Source organism: Thermobia domestica, chromosome 14 (assembly GCF_964235325.1).
Source record: "Thermobia domestica chromosome 14, izTheDome1.hap1.1, whole genome shotgun sequence".
NCBI classification, from domain to species: Eukaryota; Metazoa; Arthropoda; class Insecta; order Zygentoma; family Lepismatidae; genus Thermobia; species Thermobia domestica.
Window position 1 is genome coordinate 24261728 of NC_137467.1, and position 21071 is coordinate 24282798.

The 21071-nt window shown below is 32.3% G+C and overlaps 1 protein-coding gene across 1 annotated transcript; it reads right to left on the reverse strand.

Annotated features, from left to right (window-relative positions):
- Positions 1-17709: 17709 nt before the first annotated feature.
- Positions 17710-18111, reverse strand: LOC145669748 (macro domain-containing protein PG1779-like). The gene has a single exon (XM_081738085.1). The coding sequence runs from the start codon at positions 18109-18111 to the stop codon at positions 17710-17712; it is 402 nt and encodes a 133-aa protein (XP_081594211.1).
- Positions 18112-21071: the final 2960 nt, after the last annotated feature.

A 21071-nucleotide genomic window follows, 5' to 3' on the forward strand; every position in this document is an offset into this window, starting at 1 on the left:
GTTAGTAGTTATATTTGTAGTTACATTTCTTATATTGTCCTCTCTATTCTTCCCATCAAGATCACAGGACTGACTTGTTCAATATTTTGTGTTGAGTTCTTATAAAATTAAAATATATTTCACATGAACAGAAATTTAAGACGCCTTATCTCCGTTACATTTTCTTCAAAAGCCATAACTTCAAACCGACCGCCCCTGGTCTTTCCAGGTAGATCAAAAATTTAGTCTTACAACTGTTAAATTGTATATCAATATCACATCAGGAAGAAACATGCAAATGTTCTAAAATCCGAAGTCTAGTGATCAGAGATAATTTGCAAATAATATCAGAGCTTGTACATTATTCATTGAGCTTTGGAAAATTCCATATTACTAATAAAACTCAAACTGATCAAAGCAGTATATATATTTTAAGATTATATATTTGTGTTACATTGCCGAAGCTGTAACATAAATATATAATCTTAATATATATAGCCCTATATACTACCTTGGTCAGTTGGAGTTTTATTAGGAACATCAGAGCTGTATTTGTGGTTAAAAGCTACCACGAAAGGATATTTCACATTATTCCCTTTTATTTCCAACAAACACTTATATGAATCCAAGATAGCGGACTTTTAGACGGGCACCATGATAGTACTATACTTACATAGATCACCATATAACTCAAGATATGGCGTCAATCCGTATTGAAAGGTCTCCCGGAATCATATCAAAACTGTAGAGTGTAAACTGCAAATATCACTCTTATGGAAACAAAAAATCTGACATATCAACATATTTTCCTTTCTTTGTCCATCTTATTTCTAAATGTACAAAATGATTATGGTTATTTATATTGTAACTCCTTGCTCACTATGTTAAAATGTTGTCGATATTCTTTTAATTTTCAGTTATTTAATTTTTCTAAGCTCAGGTTAGCTTCATTTTCATTCATTTTTCTTATACATATTTCTTGAAATATGTTGCTCGACGTTTAATTTTACTATTAGGATTATCTATTGACTTCACCCAAACAGGTACAGAAAACTTTACATTTAATTTGAGTTGTATTTCTCATAGAAAGAAACCTTTTTCTATATATTTCTTACAAGTTCCATGTCTATTATTTGGAAAATTGATAGAATTCTCTTACTTCTATATACCTGCTACTTTCTCTTCCAGGCTTTCTCTATATTATTCGAAGTCAATTCTGCTCTATGTCCTTTACTCTTTTAATCTCTAAAATATTTAACTTGAAAGTTAGGTTACTATCAAGTAACGTAAACGATATTCTATCTAAGTATATTGAATACTATTCTTACTATTAGCAGTAAATTGAACTTTATCTAGAATGGTACACGGCTGAGTCTGATTTTCATTAATATAACATCTCAAAAGCTCTTTCTCTATTACATTGGTTTCCTCTACTGGATTTAGACTAGAATTAAAAAGACTGGTAGTTATATGTTTAATATTTTGGCTATAAAGATACCTTTCAGAGTTATTGGCCAAAAATAATGTGAAGTACATTCTGAAACTAGATTATATTTCCAACCATAGTGTTTCCATAATTTCTTAACGTTATTAATGATAATTCTGGAATTATACTGCCTTGCTGGCTCAAGAAACCAATATCTACTAGTGCCATCTCTTACAATTAGAACATATTTAAAGCCTGAATTAGTTGGCAATAGCCTCTAAATATCAGTACAATATGTACAAATAGGTACTTTAGCTGTTTTTCGAATATTTAACGAAAATAATAGTTTTTCCGTTAAATGTTTGTTTTGTATATTGACCAATTAAGCATACATTTCCTAAAATCCTTAGACGTGTCTGGCCACATATTTTCGTGCTAATTTGCCTATTGTCAGCTTCACTCTCTAGTGAGATCACGATCCCTAAATGTCCTGGAGATACTGAATTGCAGCATTTTTAGAACTAGTACTCTCAGGCTTAGATTTCTTTTACCTCTAGTTTCGATAAGTAATTGTTTATTTTTTATGATATATCCTTGTGCTCTGTTAGTTGCTTAATTTGGTATTCTGTCTTTCTTATTCCTGTACAGATATATTCAAACCAGTAAGTTTCTAAAAAATTATAAACTATATACCTAGGTACACATATTTTTCCCTTCATCATCACATATTTATTCTATTTGTTGTGAAGATGGATTTATTGCCAAAACTGTAATATAATCCACTTATTTGCTCTGCAAAATAATTTAAGTCATTATGACTTTGAACCATAGCGAACTGAAACTCACTCATTTTGTCTACATATATATACGCAAAACCGAATATTTATTGCAGATATACGCTTGCTAGACAACTGACTTATTTCGAAGAAATAAATGAATAACACAACAAAATGGATGTAACCGTCACAAGAAGCCAATTTCCCAATGACAGTGGCCCATTTTCAGTTGTTCCTTTCAGTCACAGTGAATCCTATATAAAGTGAATGCGCGTGTAGTAACTAGCACGCAGACTATGTGAGTCAGTTAGAAACAGCAGAAACTGTGTTAGACATATCGTCAAACGCAATAACCATGTTAAGTGATGACGAATAATACCAAAGCATATAATTTAGTAAGCGTTTAATAATGAACTAAAAATTATAGAATTATAGCAGTATTACCTTCGCACAGCAACATTGACCAAACTTTGATGTCCTAAACGACTGTGAATTAATTAAACTATGATATAAAAGAGAAAAACACTGTATGTGTTGGTGCTGAGAAAGAGATTTACGCATTGTGTGAAATATGTCATTTATGAAGACTGTCTTACCACTATGAAGTATAGATCCAATGTATTCAACTCTATAATAAGAAAAGGTATTTAATTTTATTATTTTCTACATATTGGTCTAACAATATTCTAATAATGCTTTCGTTAAATTCATTGTGGTAGAGGGAAGCGTTTCTAATCTATAATGTAACATTTACACTTGTTATCAAAAGTACCCGCTGATATATTCGTCTTTATGAATATATTGAAATTCATGGTAACACTTGCTGAAAAAGTAATAACAATTAGATAATTCTCAAAAGAAATAAGTTGATGAAAACGAGTAACGACAGTTGCTTTGTATTAAAGATAGCAATCTCTTTCTCACTACGACGACTAAAAAAAATATGAGTGTATATGCGCCACATATCACACAAAGCATCAATTTCACTTTTGCTAATTTTTCACATATTTCATCTTTGGGATCTGTACCTAAAGCTTCTTTTAGAGCTAAACCAATTCATATTTAAATATTGTTATTAACACGAATAAAGGTCAGACATACCTGTAGCCAGAAGTTTCATTTTGGAGAGAATCTAACTATTACAATTTTAAAATATCAATATAAAAATTGCTTTTCATCTTTAAGTTCATTCCTGTTTTACTTTATTTTTTGGGGACGTTTGGAAACCGTTTATCTCCATTTAGGATATGTGTTTGGCGTCTACACATTTTATATCTTTTTCTTACAACTTTGGAAATGTAACTTGCTTTCCTTGTTTTCTGAACGACTATCAGAGATTAAACATGATAATTAAATTAAATCATTCAGTTTTCTCTCACAGACACAGCATATAGACTAAAGTGAAAGATGATGAGAATGAAAACTATACTGCAATAAAAGAACATTAAAGATAGAAGTTTCCGGAGGAAAGCAACGCATATAGTATTTTTCTAAGATAAAGCTTACTTAGCGCAAGCTGGAATAGAATCAGGAACCCCAAGCACCCTAACATTAGATAGTATGTTATTATTATTCCCATATATGTATTTTCACATGCCTATACTTTTGCTAATAGAAGGCTTCAGTGATAATGAACCTGATTATACTTCAGCCATAACCTTAGATTTACCAGACATTTCTCAATCAAAGGGAAGTAAGCTACATTTGATAGTTTCAATACTGCTGACAGCAATATACAGACGCACTTAGCTTCACAAATACTGTACGACTAATCCCAAATACTATGTAAATTACCATAGTAATATCATTTTCAATTTTCCATTTCATGGTATTTTATCTATTAACGTTTCTAAAATTGATAATTTTCGACCAAACTTGAAAATGTAGATACCTAGTTTACACTGGTTTAAGTTAGGTCAAATGAAAATAAGTAAATATAAACTTATGCTCCTTTTTCTATCTTTTAAGATTTTAGGTTCTTATTGCAGGAGTCCTTGTGATCATAATGAGGAAGCATATCGAATTTTATTACACTCATTTGATTATATTTATAAACTGGGAAGAAATTTAAAAAAAAAACTTAGCTTTCTCAAAATGATAGTATTTCCTGTTTGAGTGTTCAGTTTGGATTCTAGCGCAATGTACAAATTTATCGCTGAGATACTGTACTTCCAGTTTAATTTACGTACGGTTAATACTCGCCAATATATGGAAGTTCTAATTAAGGTGGTCTTTTATATATAACATAATACCATTAAGAGAGTGAGGTACTTCGAATAAAGACAGGCTTTCATTTGTAAATGGCAGCCTTGGACTTTACGTATAAGAAACGTCGCCTAATTGACACTCGCAAAGTGACTACTAGTAGACTGTCATGTTTTCGTGAATCAAACACATTTATTAGTTTTAAACAAAATAGTATTAAATAGTATGTAGGTACGTCATCACAAGGCAAGTGTAGTAGTATTCATGCTTCTTTTCCTTACAGTGTATTATGGAGGAGTGATATCTCTTTTCCTAGGAGCCAGTGTTATGAGTGTTGTGGAAGTAATATACTTTGTATTGATTCGTCCCCTGTTTACCTACTGGGCATTAACTAATGGTAAAACTCCTACAGTGAAAGGATTGAAGTAATATACTTATTACATGATCAAGAAATAATGAAAATTAAGAATGTGAACTACTTAGGAATAATTTGTTATTCATTTAATTGAAAGAAATATGAAAAAAGCCAACATCTCTAATTACACTTTGTAAAATATTTCCTGCATGTCGACTACGTAGTGATCTTACTTTCAAGACCTACCTGTGACAAAACTTGCAACCATTTATATGTAATCAGTACATTAGATTATTTTGCTGCATAAATATAAAAATAGGCAAATTCGCAGATATACACGTAAATATCTGCCTATGGAAGAAATACATTAATTCAAAATTGGTGTTTTACAAATTATATAACTTGTAAATTATATTATCGACTTATATTTACATAACTTTCATAAAGTATTTATGTATTTCAGAAAACCACTATTTTCGACGAATTCATTTTCCAGTGGCACTTGCTCTTGATATCTTGTGAATTTCCCAATTGAGAAAATTATTTCTATAGTTGTTGCTGGAAATATTTTTACATATATGTACATTAACCATCTCGAGCAGCAGAAATGACAAGATGAAAGTAATATTTTTTCACAACTAACTGAAATTTCAGCCATGTGTATATTACATTTTAGTAAATGTACAAACTACAAATTCCAGAGGTAAACATACATTTTATTTGTCGTATTATATATTTAGATCTTTACGTAAGTCATTCTATCTATTCTGGGATAGTGATATATAGTACTTTGAGTTATTTGGTGATTTCAAAGTAAGGTGAATCAAGACATTTTATTTTATCATTTTTGGGCATTTTTCATATAATATCTCCAATTAAGCTCCTTTCAGAGGTTACAAAAATGAATTTTGAAAATTGTATCTCTTACAATGTAAAACACAGTGTAAACATTTCCATACACTTCAGCTAAGTACATAACTTTCATGGCACCTTCTGACATCGTTGCTAATTGGACATGATTTCCTTATATTCAAAATGCTCCATATACATGAAGTTAGATGTAGTGTACTACTAGTAAATTTATTAATATTGTGATAAAGAATTATAATTTATGTTTATTTTAAACATAGCATAACAAATTGTATAGCAAATTGTATAGCATAGCATTAACATAGCATATTAAATGAAATATTTTAGCACGAAATTTCACACGGTTGTGACGTAAAGCTCCGCTTCCCAGACACAAAATTAGCACAATATTCTCACCTGATTTTAGTCAGATCATTACTTATCTGTATAAGAGCAAATATTATCGAGTGTCCTTGTTTATAATACGTCAAAGAAAGCAAATAAGTAGCACGGAATTACACAAATGCATTTAAAGTAATAGTCACTGTGTTACTTGATATCGCACATGTTTGTTTTTCTTTTAAAAAATTACCTCATACGAATCAATGTAGCTCACCAGACATTAGATAATGCTCAATTTAGAAATGTTTTAGTTAAGTGCTTGATATTAGAAACTAGGCCAATTTCCTACATTTGTTACAAATTATAATACGAATGTACATTTTCAACCTTTTTTGAGGATGGTATTAGTTTTTATTTTAATGTTTAGTTTGAATTCTAGATCAGATATCTGTACAAATTTATCCCTTAAATATATGATATGTCCAATTTAATTTAAGTTCGGTTAAAACGCATAAATATATATGGTAGCTCCCAGCAAGGAGGTTGTTTGTATAGAAAAAAAGATTATTAAGAGAGTGAGGTACAGTGGAGGAAGACACGATTTCATTTGTAAATTGTAGCTCGTAACTTTATGTATAAGAAATGTTGCATAATTCGAACTCGCAGCGCTACAACTAGTCAAATATCATTCTCTTATCTTCGAATATCAAATACAATCAAAATTACCCAGACAATTTACCAACAACCAAATAGACACGTCCGACAAAGAACAACCGTTCTCATCTATTGTCAAGGTAAATAGACTGAAACTGTAGCCATTTAGGCTTTGCATGTTTTAAATTTTCGTGGCAAGCTGTAAACTATTCGTTTTTAATAATTTTACCAAGATAACTCTCATTTATTCAGTTGCATTAACCACAGATATGTTTAGGTAGTTGGTTCTTTTAAGTCTGTTTCAGCTAGGAACAGATTTATTTTTTTTTATTTTAATAATCTTTCATAATGTTTCAAATAGAGCTCATCATCAATTGAATTAGAAACAACTGCCATTCTCAGGAAATGGAGCTGTAGTTAGTTGTCCCAGTGAGTATATAGGAGAGCGTGACATATTACAGCGCGAACATCAAGCATCATATTTTTGTATGGAGGAAAGTGGACTCCAGAATATGTAGAAAAGAGACTCAGTGCATTTTATCGTAGTCAAACTATCGGGGCAGCCGTGTAGGCCACTGCACTTGTGAACTTGTGCATGCCCTGGACTTTCCAAAGTCCACCATATTAAACCTTTACCATCAGAACGTACATTTCAGCAAAACCACTACCTTCGGTTAATTGGGATGGTACAATTGGCCACAGTACAATTCTGACTCTTCAACTCAACGCTGCACATCAACGGCATGTGAGCAGTCATACTATCCAAAACCTTGTCCGCACCATGTGTTACAGAAGCATGAGTTCCACTACTGTAGCTCTTCTCAACACCCAGTACAACGTACAAAGACTGATGTGGTCAAAAAAACATTGTCATTGGACACTCAAAGCATAAGAAGTATCTGTTGAGTAGATAACCCGAGGTACCCATTAGTTCACTATGGCCAGGTACGAGTGAGTCGCCAACCACATGGAGCAACGAATGCTTTTTGCCAGCACAGTACAGTCAATCTGTGGTATTGGTAGGTGAGAAATCAATACGTCTGGCATACATGTCTAGACATCTGACAATGGCACTAACCAGCGAACTTTGGAAAACTTGCTGGAGTACTATTCGTTGTTCTCCTTCAACACGTTGCTGGCGAATTATATCCGGAGCAGGACTTTTTCCAGCCCATCGCTCGTAACTGATCGATTGTTTGTGGCTGACTGATCCATGTGCACTCCGCGAAACTGAAGTTGTTTGCCATGTGCTCCCAAGAAACTCCGACGTCAATCTTGTTTGACACATTTGGGATGCTGTTGAGAGGGATGTGTGTGATCTGACAATTGAAACAATTAAGTTTTGAGAACTACAGCAATTGTAGACCATTATAAGTTACCAATGCTTCTGGAATCTTACAGAGTTCATATCACGTTCCATTTCCACCATCCTCAAGGTAAAATTGGTGCTACTCGTATATGCTACAATAATTTGTCTCTATTCAATTGCTATTGAGCTTTTACAAATAAAACGATGTGACAACCAGACCATTTGGAATTGTCTGCTCTGGATATGGTCATTTTCTTAAATTGATTTATTTAATTATATGCAAAATTTAATTACGATACTTTATAATCCAGGTCTTAAATATATATCATACTGTGTCCACATTTCTTGTAATTTTCGACATTTTATCTTTTTTTTCTAATATTAAATATGTAGTAATGGACTTTTCTACGCTCTCTTAACCGCTTTAATTAAATACATACCAGATTTCTGCTTAAAAGTAATTGGAAAGCTTCGATACATTAAATGGCATTGAGTTTTAGGTCTGCAGCTTACACCTTCTAAAATTTGACCCTTCGTATCACAATGTTTGGCTTATAGCCAACTGTTTACAATGATTTAAGTTGTAGCTAAAAATTTCCTTTTTACTTCTCCATCCTACGAACAAGTGATTCAAATAACAAATTTAACTTTGTGAGAGAAACTGAATAATTTTGAAATTGGACTAGTTTTAATACTGACTTGGAAGAGAAAATGGAGTGTAACTTTACATGATTATGTTATTATTTTATGATTTTGCCGTATCATTTTAACTCATTTACAAGTAAATAAATTGTAGTTTAAATGCCTTGCTATGCCTACGCGAATATTGTTCTTTACGGCACTTATTTCAAATGAATATGGGCAAAATACGCAAATTTCCACTTTAAATTAAAAGTGCAATTTTTATGATCATTTGTCAAATCTGGTATATATTTAGTTTTACAGGATGGCTTTGTGAAAATACATTATTATTTACTGCTATGTACATAACTACAGTACAAAAACATTCATTTTTTCTTCAAATGTATTGTTCGTCGTAGAATGTAGAATAAAAATGAATATTTCATAGTGATAATATTTCATAAAGGTTTAAAGATTAATCGTTTAAACTAAAACTATCTATCACTTTTATAATGTTTTGTCATCTACTAACATAACTCAATTTTTCGCACCAACACAATTGATATTGTATACAAGTTGAATACATATGTATATGATACGTTAAATATACGTGTATGAATTTAAAAATAAAGTATTTTAATTTTGCAGTATAATAATCTATTTATATTTAAACTTTTAAATTGCTTTTAGCGTAAGTACAAATTAACTCTTTGATATTGTTCGATTTTTATGAGAAATCATATTTTACACAAGAAGAAATATTCCCTTAGATCTAGTTTGTGCTGATTCTGATGTTAAAATTGAAACAGTTTGAAACCTAAAAATTCACATAATATTTTTTCAATACTTGAAAACACTTAATATCAATGTTACAATCAAGTACTTTTTTTATTTTCAGACAAAAATGCCCAAAAATAAAGGTTACGAAACATTTATCCTAAATATCCTCAGTTATTTTAAGTTCCACTGTAAAATTATGTTTCATTTTCCACTATAAAATACATAATTTCCTACACATGTTTTAGCTTTGTCACTGCATAATGGTGTATGTCAATCCACTCAAGTTTTTTGCTCTCTGGCAAAATGAAGGTTCATAACGAACGATATCTCCATTCTCATTGCAATTTGATCTGTGTACTTACTCAAACCTTTTAAAATCCCATATGATATTTTAGTAAATGATATGAGATCACATCCCGAATTTTGCTTTTTCAGCAATAAGAAGAATTAGTAATATTTACTTCAGTGATAATGTAAGTCATGCCAGTCAAATTATATTAAACCAAGATTAAATATTTCATATAATACGTTAAGCATATGTCCTTACTACAAATTCAATGTAGAATGATCGCCTCAATTTCACAGGGAACCCCTGCTTGAATTTTTTCAAACGGAAAGCTTAAACTAGTACCCGAGGAGAAAAGGATTTTTTTGATTCTTTCTTAACAGCTGTATTTTAAACACATGGATTTTTATTGGGTATCTGCTGGGTTATTGTATACATTTTGGCTTCTACTAAATAAAAATGACCGACTTCTACTGACGAACAAACAGGTGAAGATGGCATGGAAGAATGGAGTTATGTCACATTTTGATAAGGATTAAGTTTTGGGTATTATATATTCTTTAAGAGACACTAATATTATAAACAATTTTGTATGCAGTGCTTGCAATATTTTTTGTTATGCAATAAGTAGGCTTTAGCTTCAAAGATTAAAATTATTTTTTCTCACCATAAAGAAAATTTGATTATACGCCATACTTTTTAGTGACTTCCAATTGCGTCAAATGATTGTTCCGTAAACATAATTTCTTTTGTATTACCATCAAAATAGCAGTCACTTAATTCTAACATAGACGTAATAATGTTCAGGTGTAATACTTCAATTTTGATAACATTTGGCATGTGGATACTACATATGAAATAAATAAATATGATTTTTTTTATTTTCTGTGGAAAAATGGTTTTAATGGGCAAAAACGTCACCCAAAATTTTGCAAGTTGAAGCACGAAAGACAAAAACCAGTGAACCGAAGAGAATTGAATTGTGCACAGATATTACAGACGGAAAATGAGGAAAAACGTGTTTCGTGTTTTCCTGGTAAAGCGGTTGAATGTGGCACGGACCCCTCCAATCCTTTGATCACAAAATATGAAAAGGGCTATTCACAGTATGTCAGAAATACCAGAAAGATATAAAGAATTGCAACGAAATTTGTGTAGTCAAAAAACGGAAAAATAAACGAATATAGGTTTTCTATTTTCTGCTTGAAAACGGTTTTAGGAGCGAAAGCCTCCACCCAAAATTATGAAATTTCTATCCGGCAAGGCAAAAAGAAGTAGACCGATTTCAATTAAATTGTGCAAAGATACTGTAGAATTAAAATGAGAAAATACTTTCTCGTTTTTCTCTATAAAGACGGTTGAGAGGGCATGGACCTCTCGAAACCGTTGATCATGAAATATCAAAAGTGCTAATAACACAATTTTAGAAGTTCCTGAAGGACAAGAAAAATGAGATCATAACTCTCTGTAGTAAAAATACGCAAAAAAATAAACGAATACCTTTTTTTATTTTCTCCGAAAAAAACGGTTTTAGCGGAAAAACTCCTCCCAAAATTAGAGTCATTAGCCTTCCAATCAGATTTCATTATTTTTTCTTGCAAAGTTTCGACAACAAGCAATAGCTCATATAACTTTTTAAAAAAGATCGTTTTTTATGTTTTATCAAGTTCTCAATTGCACTTCTCTATTTCGTAGCAAATTTTAATGTAATATCATCCCTGTATATAACATGAATATGAAATGGGCTTTACTGTGTTGACAACAACGTTCATTATAAGGTTTGAATTGATAGGCCTATTTTCTTTTTAGCCCTGTGTGTAGTTTATGTAAATAATATTTTACACTATATAATTGAAGACGTCATCATGTGTAAAACAAATTGCTGGAATTTCTTATCTTCAATGATAAAGTTATCATTTCCATGGTAAAGACATATCTATATTTCGAAACCCAGAATATGCAACAATGATTTGTATGATGCAACGAGGTGTTTTAAAAAGAGAATAGATTTGCTAAATTGTTTATGAGGTATTGAAGTATAAGTCACACACAAAAACATCGCTATTTCTAGAGTAAGTTTCTGGGAAAACTTCATTTTTTCAGTAGCCATTGGAATTGATTTCTCATTTTGTCACAGTCATTATTAAGAAACAAATTAGAAAGCATATTAAAGAATTATGTTCATAATCAGGAAATAGTTATATTCTCTGCTACGGAAACATGATACAGGAGTGGAAAATGAATATTATTTACATAGTGTACATCTTTCTTTAAGTATCAAAGAAAAGTCTGCTTTATTGTTACAAATAGCAATAAAAAATAGACCAATTGATAGTCAAAGACCAGACATACACCAAATTCGTTGATATCATGTAGGAAAATGAAATTGAGATACGATAGAGCACCGACAAATCGATGGAGATAGATAATAAACAAAAAACATGTAATGCCCATTAGTTCAAAGCGCCACAATTTTCACGGTACTAGCGTTTGTCTGTAGCAAAGAAGAAGAAATAATTATCAATATCTTACAAACAACGATAGATATCATAAAGGTCATACATATCGACGGATAAGGATTCAAAAAAAACTTAGTACTCAAAAATGCAAAAAACAGGGATATAATATGTTATAAAGTGTTTCAATATACTAACAGGGGCCCCCAACTGGTGCACAAAGAATTATAATTATTGGCATATGCGTTAAATCACATGGAGCCAGAAAAATCGGACATGTTGTAAAGGCATAGGATGTTTGCATCCCTGATTAAACTAACAGACGCCAGGAAAACAACAAAACACCAGAGTGCTGCGACAAATTGCCGCCAGTATTGCCAATGCACAAATAGAAACACACCTCTACACCGGAGCATAAAAGTACTTGCGTGTAAATTGCGTTTTAAACAATTACAGTACCAAAAATCCAGCGTAAATATAAGGATGTGCCATATACATTTAGTGGATGATCTGAAGATTTGACGAGACGCTACTATTACTCGCATTATTTTGTTGACATATTGTACCTTAGCATGTTCATAAACGGAAACGTTAAGTCAGCATTGTAGTAACTATGTGCTGGAGACGTTAATTGATTTTTGAAGTTTGTGAAGTGTGTAAATAAGCAAATAGGCCGATAAAATTTTCTCAAACACGCGCAAATATTTTCCATGCAAGGATGATCAAAGATCAGTAAGAATTGCAACACGATTCAACTACGTTAAAAATAAGGATGATTAACATCACCATCGTGCAGCATTTGATTTGTGTACCTACAACGGAATGAGACGAGGACATTTAAACAGCGACCCTGAATCCAGGACAAGGTGTAGCACAAAAACCTGGAATCATCATCGAGCTCATTGTGAAACTTATATTTTGGCTCGAACCTTATGACTTTTATTATATATTATCTACGTTGAAACATCATGTATCCGTACCACTTACAACACATGTAAGTTTGTTTGCCGGTCGATTACGTATAACTTAATTGTTATGATTGTTGCTTTTACAGCAGGCCATCAACGATGGACCAATTATATTATCCCTGGTTCTCACCTATCAAGTGAATTTGAATTAGCTGTGCCTTCAAAGATTCCATTGATGTTCATATATATGTATAATCCACGTGTTCAAACCCACCACTATCTACGATGTCGTGTTACGGTGTGGGCTGATACTTTTCTTTTTTAAGTGATACTTTTCTTAGGTCATATGCGTTGGCTCAATACCCACGTACACAGTTTCTGCTGCAAAAATGCAAGTGTTCTTGAGAAGGCGGTGGTAAATGTACGATTACTGAGACGACTGTCATTTATGACAGGACACTTTACTAGACCTCTTCACTTTAACAAAACCTAATCACTGGCAGTTGAATCGGCGAAGTCTTTCTAATAAATACGTCAGAGTGTTATGAAATGCGGTCTTCGCTTAGAAAGATTTTCATTTCAATTGATTATTATTGTATGTTTATCTAAATATGATTTTCAAATCTAATCCTGCGCAAGATCAAAAGCACATATACTTATGAGTAATTCACTAGTGTGTAGCCTTTGAGAATATTCGAATTTGTAGTGTAGTAACTGAAGAGACGATAGGCGATTGATGTTTTGAACGCATAGAGCAATAGCTATAGGTCAATATCTGACTTCTTATTAATCAATATACCACTTCAGTTTCAGTTCTTTTCCTGTAAATCTGCTCACCTTGGGGTGCCATAGTATTTGAGTATGTCATTTTCCATTTCCTGCAAGTTCCATAGCTGTATTCTTATCTCTACATACTCCCATTACTCGCAACTTGTTTTTCTGCATGCAGTTGGATAACCAGTCTACATGTTTCCTGTTCTATACTAGGGATTGCTTCTGTAGCGTATATTGGTTAAACATGTGTCATTATAACTTGTCTCTCTGTGAGATAGTAGGTTATCCTTTCATCAATTGTGTTATTTTACGCCAAAATTTGCCAGATATGTGCGTCCATGAGGAAAAATATTTCGAGGAGTAACAGTCATCACAAATCTGTTGTCTGCTATTCAATAACACAACATTAGTTCAATGGATTTGAGGGATTTTTTGTAGATAACACAACCTTAAATCAATTATTTTCCTTTCACATCCTCTTATCTTTACTTGTACAAGCAATGTCAATGATCTACTAACTAATTTTTTACCATACAGACTCTAACAAGCCTTTAGTTTCCAATACAAATCAGGATGGTATTTCTTTTTATCCATATTTCTCAATAAATTATATTAATTTATAGTTGTAACATTAATATTACTCTCATTATGAAATTCATATATACTAGGTGAAACTGAAAACTTCACATCAGCAAATACATTAATAACTCTAGCCCATATTCAAGGCGAATTACATTATCTCTTTCCATATGTTATTCTCCTAATAAACTTGGAGAAATTATTTAACTCGTTAGACCTATTATTATTTTAAAATTATGCCCAATTTTCTAATAGATAGACGCGAGAATAACAGTTTTACCATGCTAATCAACTCATAGTATCATATTAGGCATTATTTTACTAACTAGATTCTTTGCTTGCTAACTAGAAGATATTTACGTTTTGACAAGCGAAGTCCTCATAATCATCTATTTTGCTTATTTCTTATTTCTTCCTTACTTATCCAGCTTATGAGAAATAATAGTCTATAAGAATTAATTCTTTCGCTGAATATAGCTAAACACTTCTTGGAAACGTACAATAGAGTATAACTCTAAAAACTGTTCCTCCTAATTTAAGATAGTCAAATCAAAAGGAAGATGTAAATAATCTTTACAGCCCTTAGAAAAGTCAATTTAAAGAAAGTGACAAAAATTACTTCCAGAGAGTAAAATTAATGTATTACATCGAAACATGAGTTTATCGAATCTAAACATATCCAAAAGAAATTAATACCGTCTTTAAAGGATATAGAAATATATTACAACTCAGGAAAGAATTCTAAGCAATGCACTTTTAAATGACACTGTAATGTATTCTGCAATAAAAATAAAAGAGCAAGTAAGGCTCCTTTATACTCAATATTAAATCCAGTATCAAATTCCAACTCCACCAATGCAAACCAAAAAGAGTCCAATTCGGTTGTACCAAGCATGATGTAAATCAAACTAATAACAAAGAAAATCTAATTCACAAATCCGCACTTCTTCCTTTTTAACTACATCTCAACAAAAGACCTTGTAAATGGACGAAGACAGAAAGGGTCGGTGGGAGCATCCCGAAAGGAGTTGTTGGGCACCAGGACACAGCAATTTCAAGGTGTGATGATGAACACCTCAATCCTCGAAACTCGAGTTATGACAACCATCCTACTAGGCTCGTACTGAAGTTGCGAGTATGGAAACAGGTAATTAAACGGTAGCTTGGAAACACTAAGGTTTGGAAAATGCAGAGAATGGCGCCAAAAGCGTAACTCATGGAAATTCGTTTGACTATAATTTAAGAAGCTACCTACTAGTCAGAAATGGGTAAATTGACAGGAATACTAGAATCTACTCTATAGGCGCCCCGGAAACTGATAGGAAGTATGTGGCATCTAAACTGTCAATTTGTTATTTGTGTCAACAACCAACTTACCATGACGGAATCCCTATTTTTAGCACGTCAATTTCACGGGTGGGGACGCAGTAGCAGAAATACAAAATATTCATAAAATATTTCTGAAAGCCATAAATTCAAATTAAATTTATTTCTTATATTTTCTATGTTTCTATAAATAAGTTTATTATATTTATATAGTATGAAATTAAGGGATGTTTAAATAATACTACCGCCTGTATTATTTAATTCAGGAAAAAGTCATTCTTAGTACAGTGCTAAAATTTGAAAATGCTCATATCTAAATGGATTTACTAGCGATAGGTTACCTTAATTAATCAATCCGGATGAAAACGGCCCACTTAAGTATTGTGCCGGAGCTGTGCCATAAATTTGGCGAAATAATTTAAAATTTTACACAGTTTTCTGACAATCACGTCACTATAGTTATACTGATACTTCACATCCCCTCCTCCAAATCGGAAATACACGAAAATTTCAATTCTCCGTAGTAAATAATATTTTCGAATAAATTAAAGAAAAATGTTTGTTGATGGTAAAGAGTTCTTTATATATGATATTGTTCCTTTTGAATGAAGCTTCAATTCAAACTGCTGAGTATGTATTTGCAAGACAGTTCATGTCACGGGGTAGCCTTGAGCGTGAGTCAACAGCGTCTCCGGGAAAATCAAAGATAAAAAAAGAAAAATAAACATTAGTACCTTCATAATATCACAGTGGGTGACATGTGCTTTAAGGTGTTAGTGTCGAGTACCATTAGTGCTCTTTAGAGTGGAACGGGGAAGATCGGAATAATAATTTAACTATTACCAAAACTCAATTATCACTAATACAGATAAGAAACTACGTAAAATAAAAAATGATAATCAAGTAAATAAATATCACATAAATGAAGTAAAATCAAATATAGACCTCTATACATGTATATATAATATATGTTCCTCTAATGTAGAAAAAAGCTTTAATATCTAACGTGACTAATACGCGAGAAGAAAAACGTTTTAAGACTGTCTAGCTAACCAAAGATAGTAATGTTAGACGGCACAAGAAGGGTACCGATTTTAGTTTGAAAAATGAGCTATAAGTTATTCAGGCTTAAAGCATCCGTAGACTGGAAAAGAATTCAAAAATATTGTAATAGCCCCATTTACTGGCTGTAATCAAACTATATGAAATCAGCACGATAGAACTATTCACCACATATAACCTAAAACAAAAACTAACATATAAATCCTTCTTGTCTTAATCTTCTGTCTTAAGTCTTGTCCTCTTCGGGCATCGAATGCTGGATATCGATCACCGCATCAAATCCTGTACATCTAATGGTTGGAGCACGGTTCTTGTAGTCTTGACATTGATATTCTTGCATCTTCTTGATGCAATATCAAAATATCTATTCATATAAATGACGTTAACTTTCTTCATTCTTCACATACTCACATTTCAAAAGAATAAAGTATGAAATTTTTGTAGTCATACGTTGTCCAATAAAATGAAATGGTAGAATTCTTGTACATAATAACGTGTAACAAATATGTTAACGAGGTTAGCTGATCGTAAGTAACCTAGTAATTATAAAATTTCCTTTCCTTTCAACTTTTTTAAGCACTTCAAGTTTCAAGGAGTTCTAAGTTTCAAAGTGTTCTACAGGTAGATTTGGATGCACAATTCAAAACCAAGATAAACTACCCTCTAAGCGTGGCCAGTGCTAAAATAAAGTTCATCATCCATCTACAAGGTGTCTCCATCCACAATCCAATCTTAAAGAAAAGTAATCCATATAGACGTTACGTGCAGACAGACAGACTAACAGGTTCTTCATCAATAGGAAAATATAATGGGAGTAATCGCTAAATGTCTCAATTGTCTCTAACTTTAGCACAAAATACGACAAGGTCTAAGTCATCTAGATGTTCCTCTAAAAATAATCTTGTTGTAGCCAAGGCAAATTTGGCAGCTTCTAACTTCGGAAGTTTAAACGCTGCAGTAGAAATGTTAGGAAGTATAATTGTAGAAAGATCATTCTCCAACATCACTTTAAAACATTTTTTTTACGTTTCTCGTAAAATCTTGTCTGAATTCCGTGGTCCACATGCCATGATTACATAATTGGATGGTAAATGATAACCATTGACAATCTTAGCTTCTCCTGGCTTCAATAATGATATACTTAAACATTCTTCAAATAATTCAGTTCCAGCTGCGTCTTGAATAGCTTTACCACCACCACCTAAATGAGTTAAGATTTCATTCGTCTGACTTACTGCATCTGCTTTCATATCCACTATGTTACTTTTATAAATGCTAATCTTCTGACTGATGGCAGTATTACAAGCAAATTTTGTTCTTCTTCTGTAGAATTCTTCCCTATAATTGAGCACGTCGGTAGATTTTCGGCAATCAGAATGCTCTTGATATAAAGAGAAGGGATGAAAACTTCTTATTCTATACATTATCTCCTGGGGTTGGAAATTTCTTTAGTTGGTGGTCCTTGATTTTCTTTGTTTCTCCTCTTCTTCTTTTTCATCGTAGGGTTTTCCGTGAAGACGTTGATAGGCATCTCTTCGTCAGAGTATTCAAGGTGGTATTCCTCTTCTGGGTAATCCTTCTCATAAAACTTCATCAATCTCTGGACTGCTATGCTGTCTATCTCGTCAGATCCTCAGGCGGTCTTATACTAACAAAATACGAATTTGGGTTCTCCATTCTTTCAATTATGCCTGAACCAATGAACTTTCCACTGAAAGCTTTGGCGTCACCATTCTTCCTTCTAGTGTCCAATATTCAAATTTGTTCTTCTTCTGTAAAAGCAGGTATCGTATATCTCTTGTCAACAAATTTTGTCTGTTTTATGACGTTTGTAAAAATTTTCTTCTGCTTAATAAATGATCTCTTGAAACTGCTGTAATCGAAAGGCATTATCTTGGTTTTGACACAGGGTGTTAAAATTGCCTGATGAAGTAAACTAGGTTCCAAGCCAAAAAGACATTCAAATGGTAAAATTTGAAACTATAAATTATTTGTAACGTTAAGTGAAAAAACTTTGATTTGTAGTAAGTCAATCCATTCTCTTTTATCTTTGTCACATAAAGCAGATTTCAGTCGTTGTCCTATATTTTTAATACTAATTTCATATTACTCTAATGCCCCTGAACATTTACAAAACGCATGTTAGCACCAACCATAGTACATATTTTTTTTAAATAGTCTACTAGTGAGTGCAGTGCATTTGTATAAAACAATTTCATACAAAATTCCAAACTTTAGAATTACTTTATGATAAAGAAATGAAGTCTAAGTACTTTCTGCTTTAACACAAAGAAGTAGGAACTGCAATTAAACGTTTCGAACATTGAGATATTTTCTGTTTTCTATACAAAATACCATATTTAATAGTAAAATATAAAGCTTGGCGTTCTATTTAAGGATTTCTATTTTCTTTCTGTTCCAACCAAGAAAATTATCTTTAAAAAAGGGATCTTTACACTGCTCTGCTGCCAAATTTGGTTTATATAAAATTAAAAGCGAATTCGCTATGTTCTGCGTAAACAAAAGTTTTGGATCTTCTTGCTTCTTCTCCTCATCTTCCAAATTTCAAAGGTGGGGTGGAAAAACGTCAAATAGCATCTTCCTCTGTGTAGCTGGTTCTACTGATATGTGAAATAGTAAACTTGTACGATTCAATTTCACTCAACCATCTGGAAATTCTAGTTACATTCTTTGGTTGATTCAAATAAAGTAAACTATGACAATCCGTTTTCAAATAAAAATGGTGTCCGAAAATAAAATATCTAAATGCACGTAAAGAATTTAGACTTCTAGTAGTTCAAGCTGATATAGGTGTAATTTTTCTTGCTAGGAGACATCGCATGACTAGAATAACTAATAGGAACTAGATCTATATCGTCTGGTGAATTTTGAGGTTGCTTAATTACTCTAGAAAGGGCAACTTTGCCTGCATCAAAATAGAGAAAGAGAAGATAATCAGGCTTATATCTCATTAAACAAGGAGCAGAAATGATGGCTTGCTTGATATTATGGAATGCTATGTCTTGCGCTCCTTTCAAGCAAAGAGGATCATCTTTTTTCAACAAAGAAATTAACGACCCTGCCAATTGACTGAAATAAGGTAAATATGAACGAATAATAGAAGCCAATCCCAAAAAACTTTTAACTTGCTTTTTAGTTTTCGAAGGTTGATAGTTGGAAACGGAGTTAGTTATTCGTTTCGAAACTCTTAAATAATCTTTAACAACAGTGTGACCAACAACAACTAATAAAAAATATCCCAATTTTTTTTTCTGAGGAAGACCTTTTAAGTTGAGTTTTAGTAATCTATTCATACCACTGGTAGATGTCTTAACACACTGGGGCAAAAAATTAAAATGGTATGATCCGAGGCTAGGAACCGATAACGCTGTAATATGGTTTGACTCTTTAGTGAGGAGAAAATTAAAAAATGCACCCAAAACATCACTAGAACATAAATATTAGCGTCCTGCTAAATTAGTCAAAATATCTTCAATAGAAGGAACCGGGAAACTGTCAGGGACCATTTTTGGTTATATATCTGGTACCTCAATAAACCGATACTGTCCATTCTCCTTTTTAACAAGCATTACCGGAGACATATATGAACTAATACTGGGCTCAGTGATCTTACTTTTCAATAAAATATCTATTTGTTTTTTTTTGTCTCATTCCGTAGATGATATGGGATGGGAAAATTGCCTGAGATTGACTGGAATATTGTCCACTAATTCAATTTTATACTTATATCCATTAGGACTACCATAATTCAATTCATTCCAAGGAAAACTAGAATAAAATTTCCCTACTAAGTCATGTATTTGCTGTAGTTGATGTAGCAACAATTCAGGTTAACACTCACACGATTCACATTCGTAGCCTTCAGGAAAACATTTTGTATCTACTGCATTGACTTGATGGACCTTATTGTTAGCGCAATTATGCTTGAGTTGGTACTACTGCTAACATGTTCGACATAACCCAAAACAACACCATTTTTCAAATAAAGTTTACTTATACTATGATTAATCACATAAACTACTGGAAGAATTTGGTCTACAATAGATTTACTTACCAACATCTGTGCTTGCGTATCTATTAATTCATTAGGAACAAGTAAATTGCGATTACCTGCAAGATTATTTACTTTCTTCAATGTAAACTGAACACTTGAGTTCGGAGGTAAAATAACAGAAAGAGTCACTAAAAAATTGAGGTTTGTATAATTTCGCTATATGATTAGAAATTTCATCAAAAGATACATATGGCGTTAATTCAACTCTTGGTGAAATACTAAATTTAACAAAACTGGAAGAATTCTTATTGTGATCAACCATTGCAAGATGATTTTTCAAAAAACCTTTGCCAATTATACTATTATACG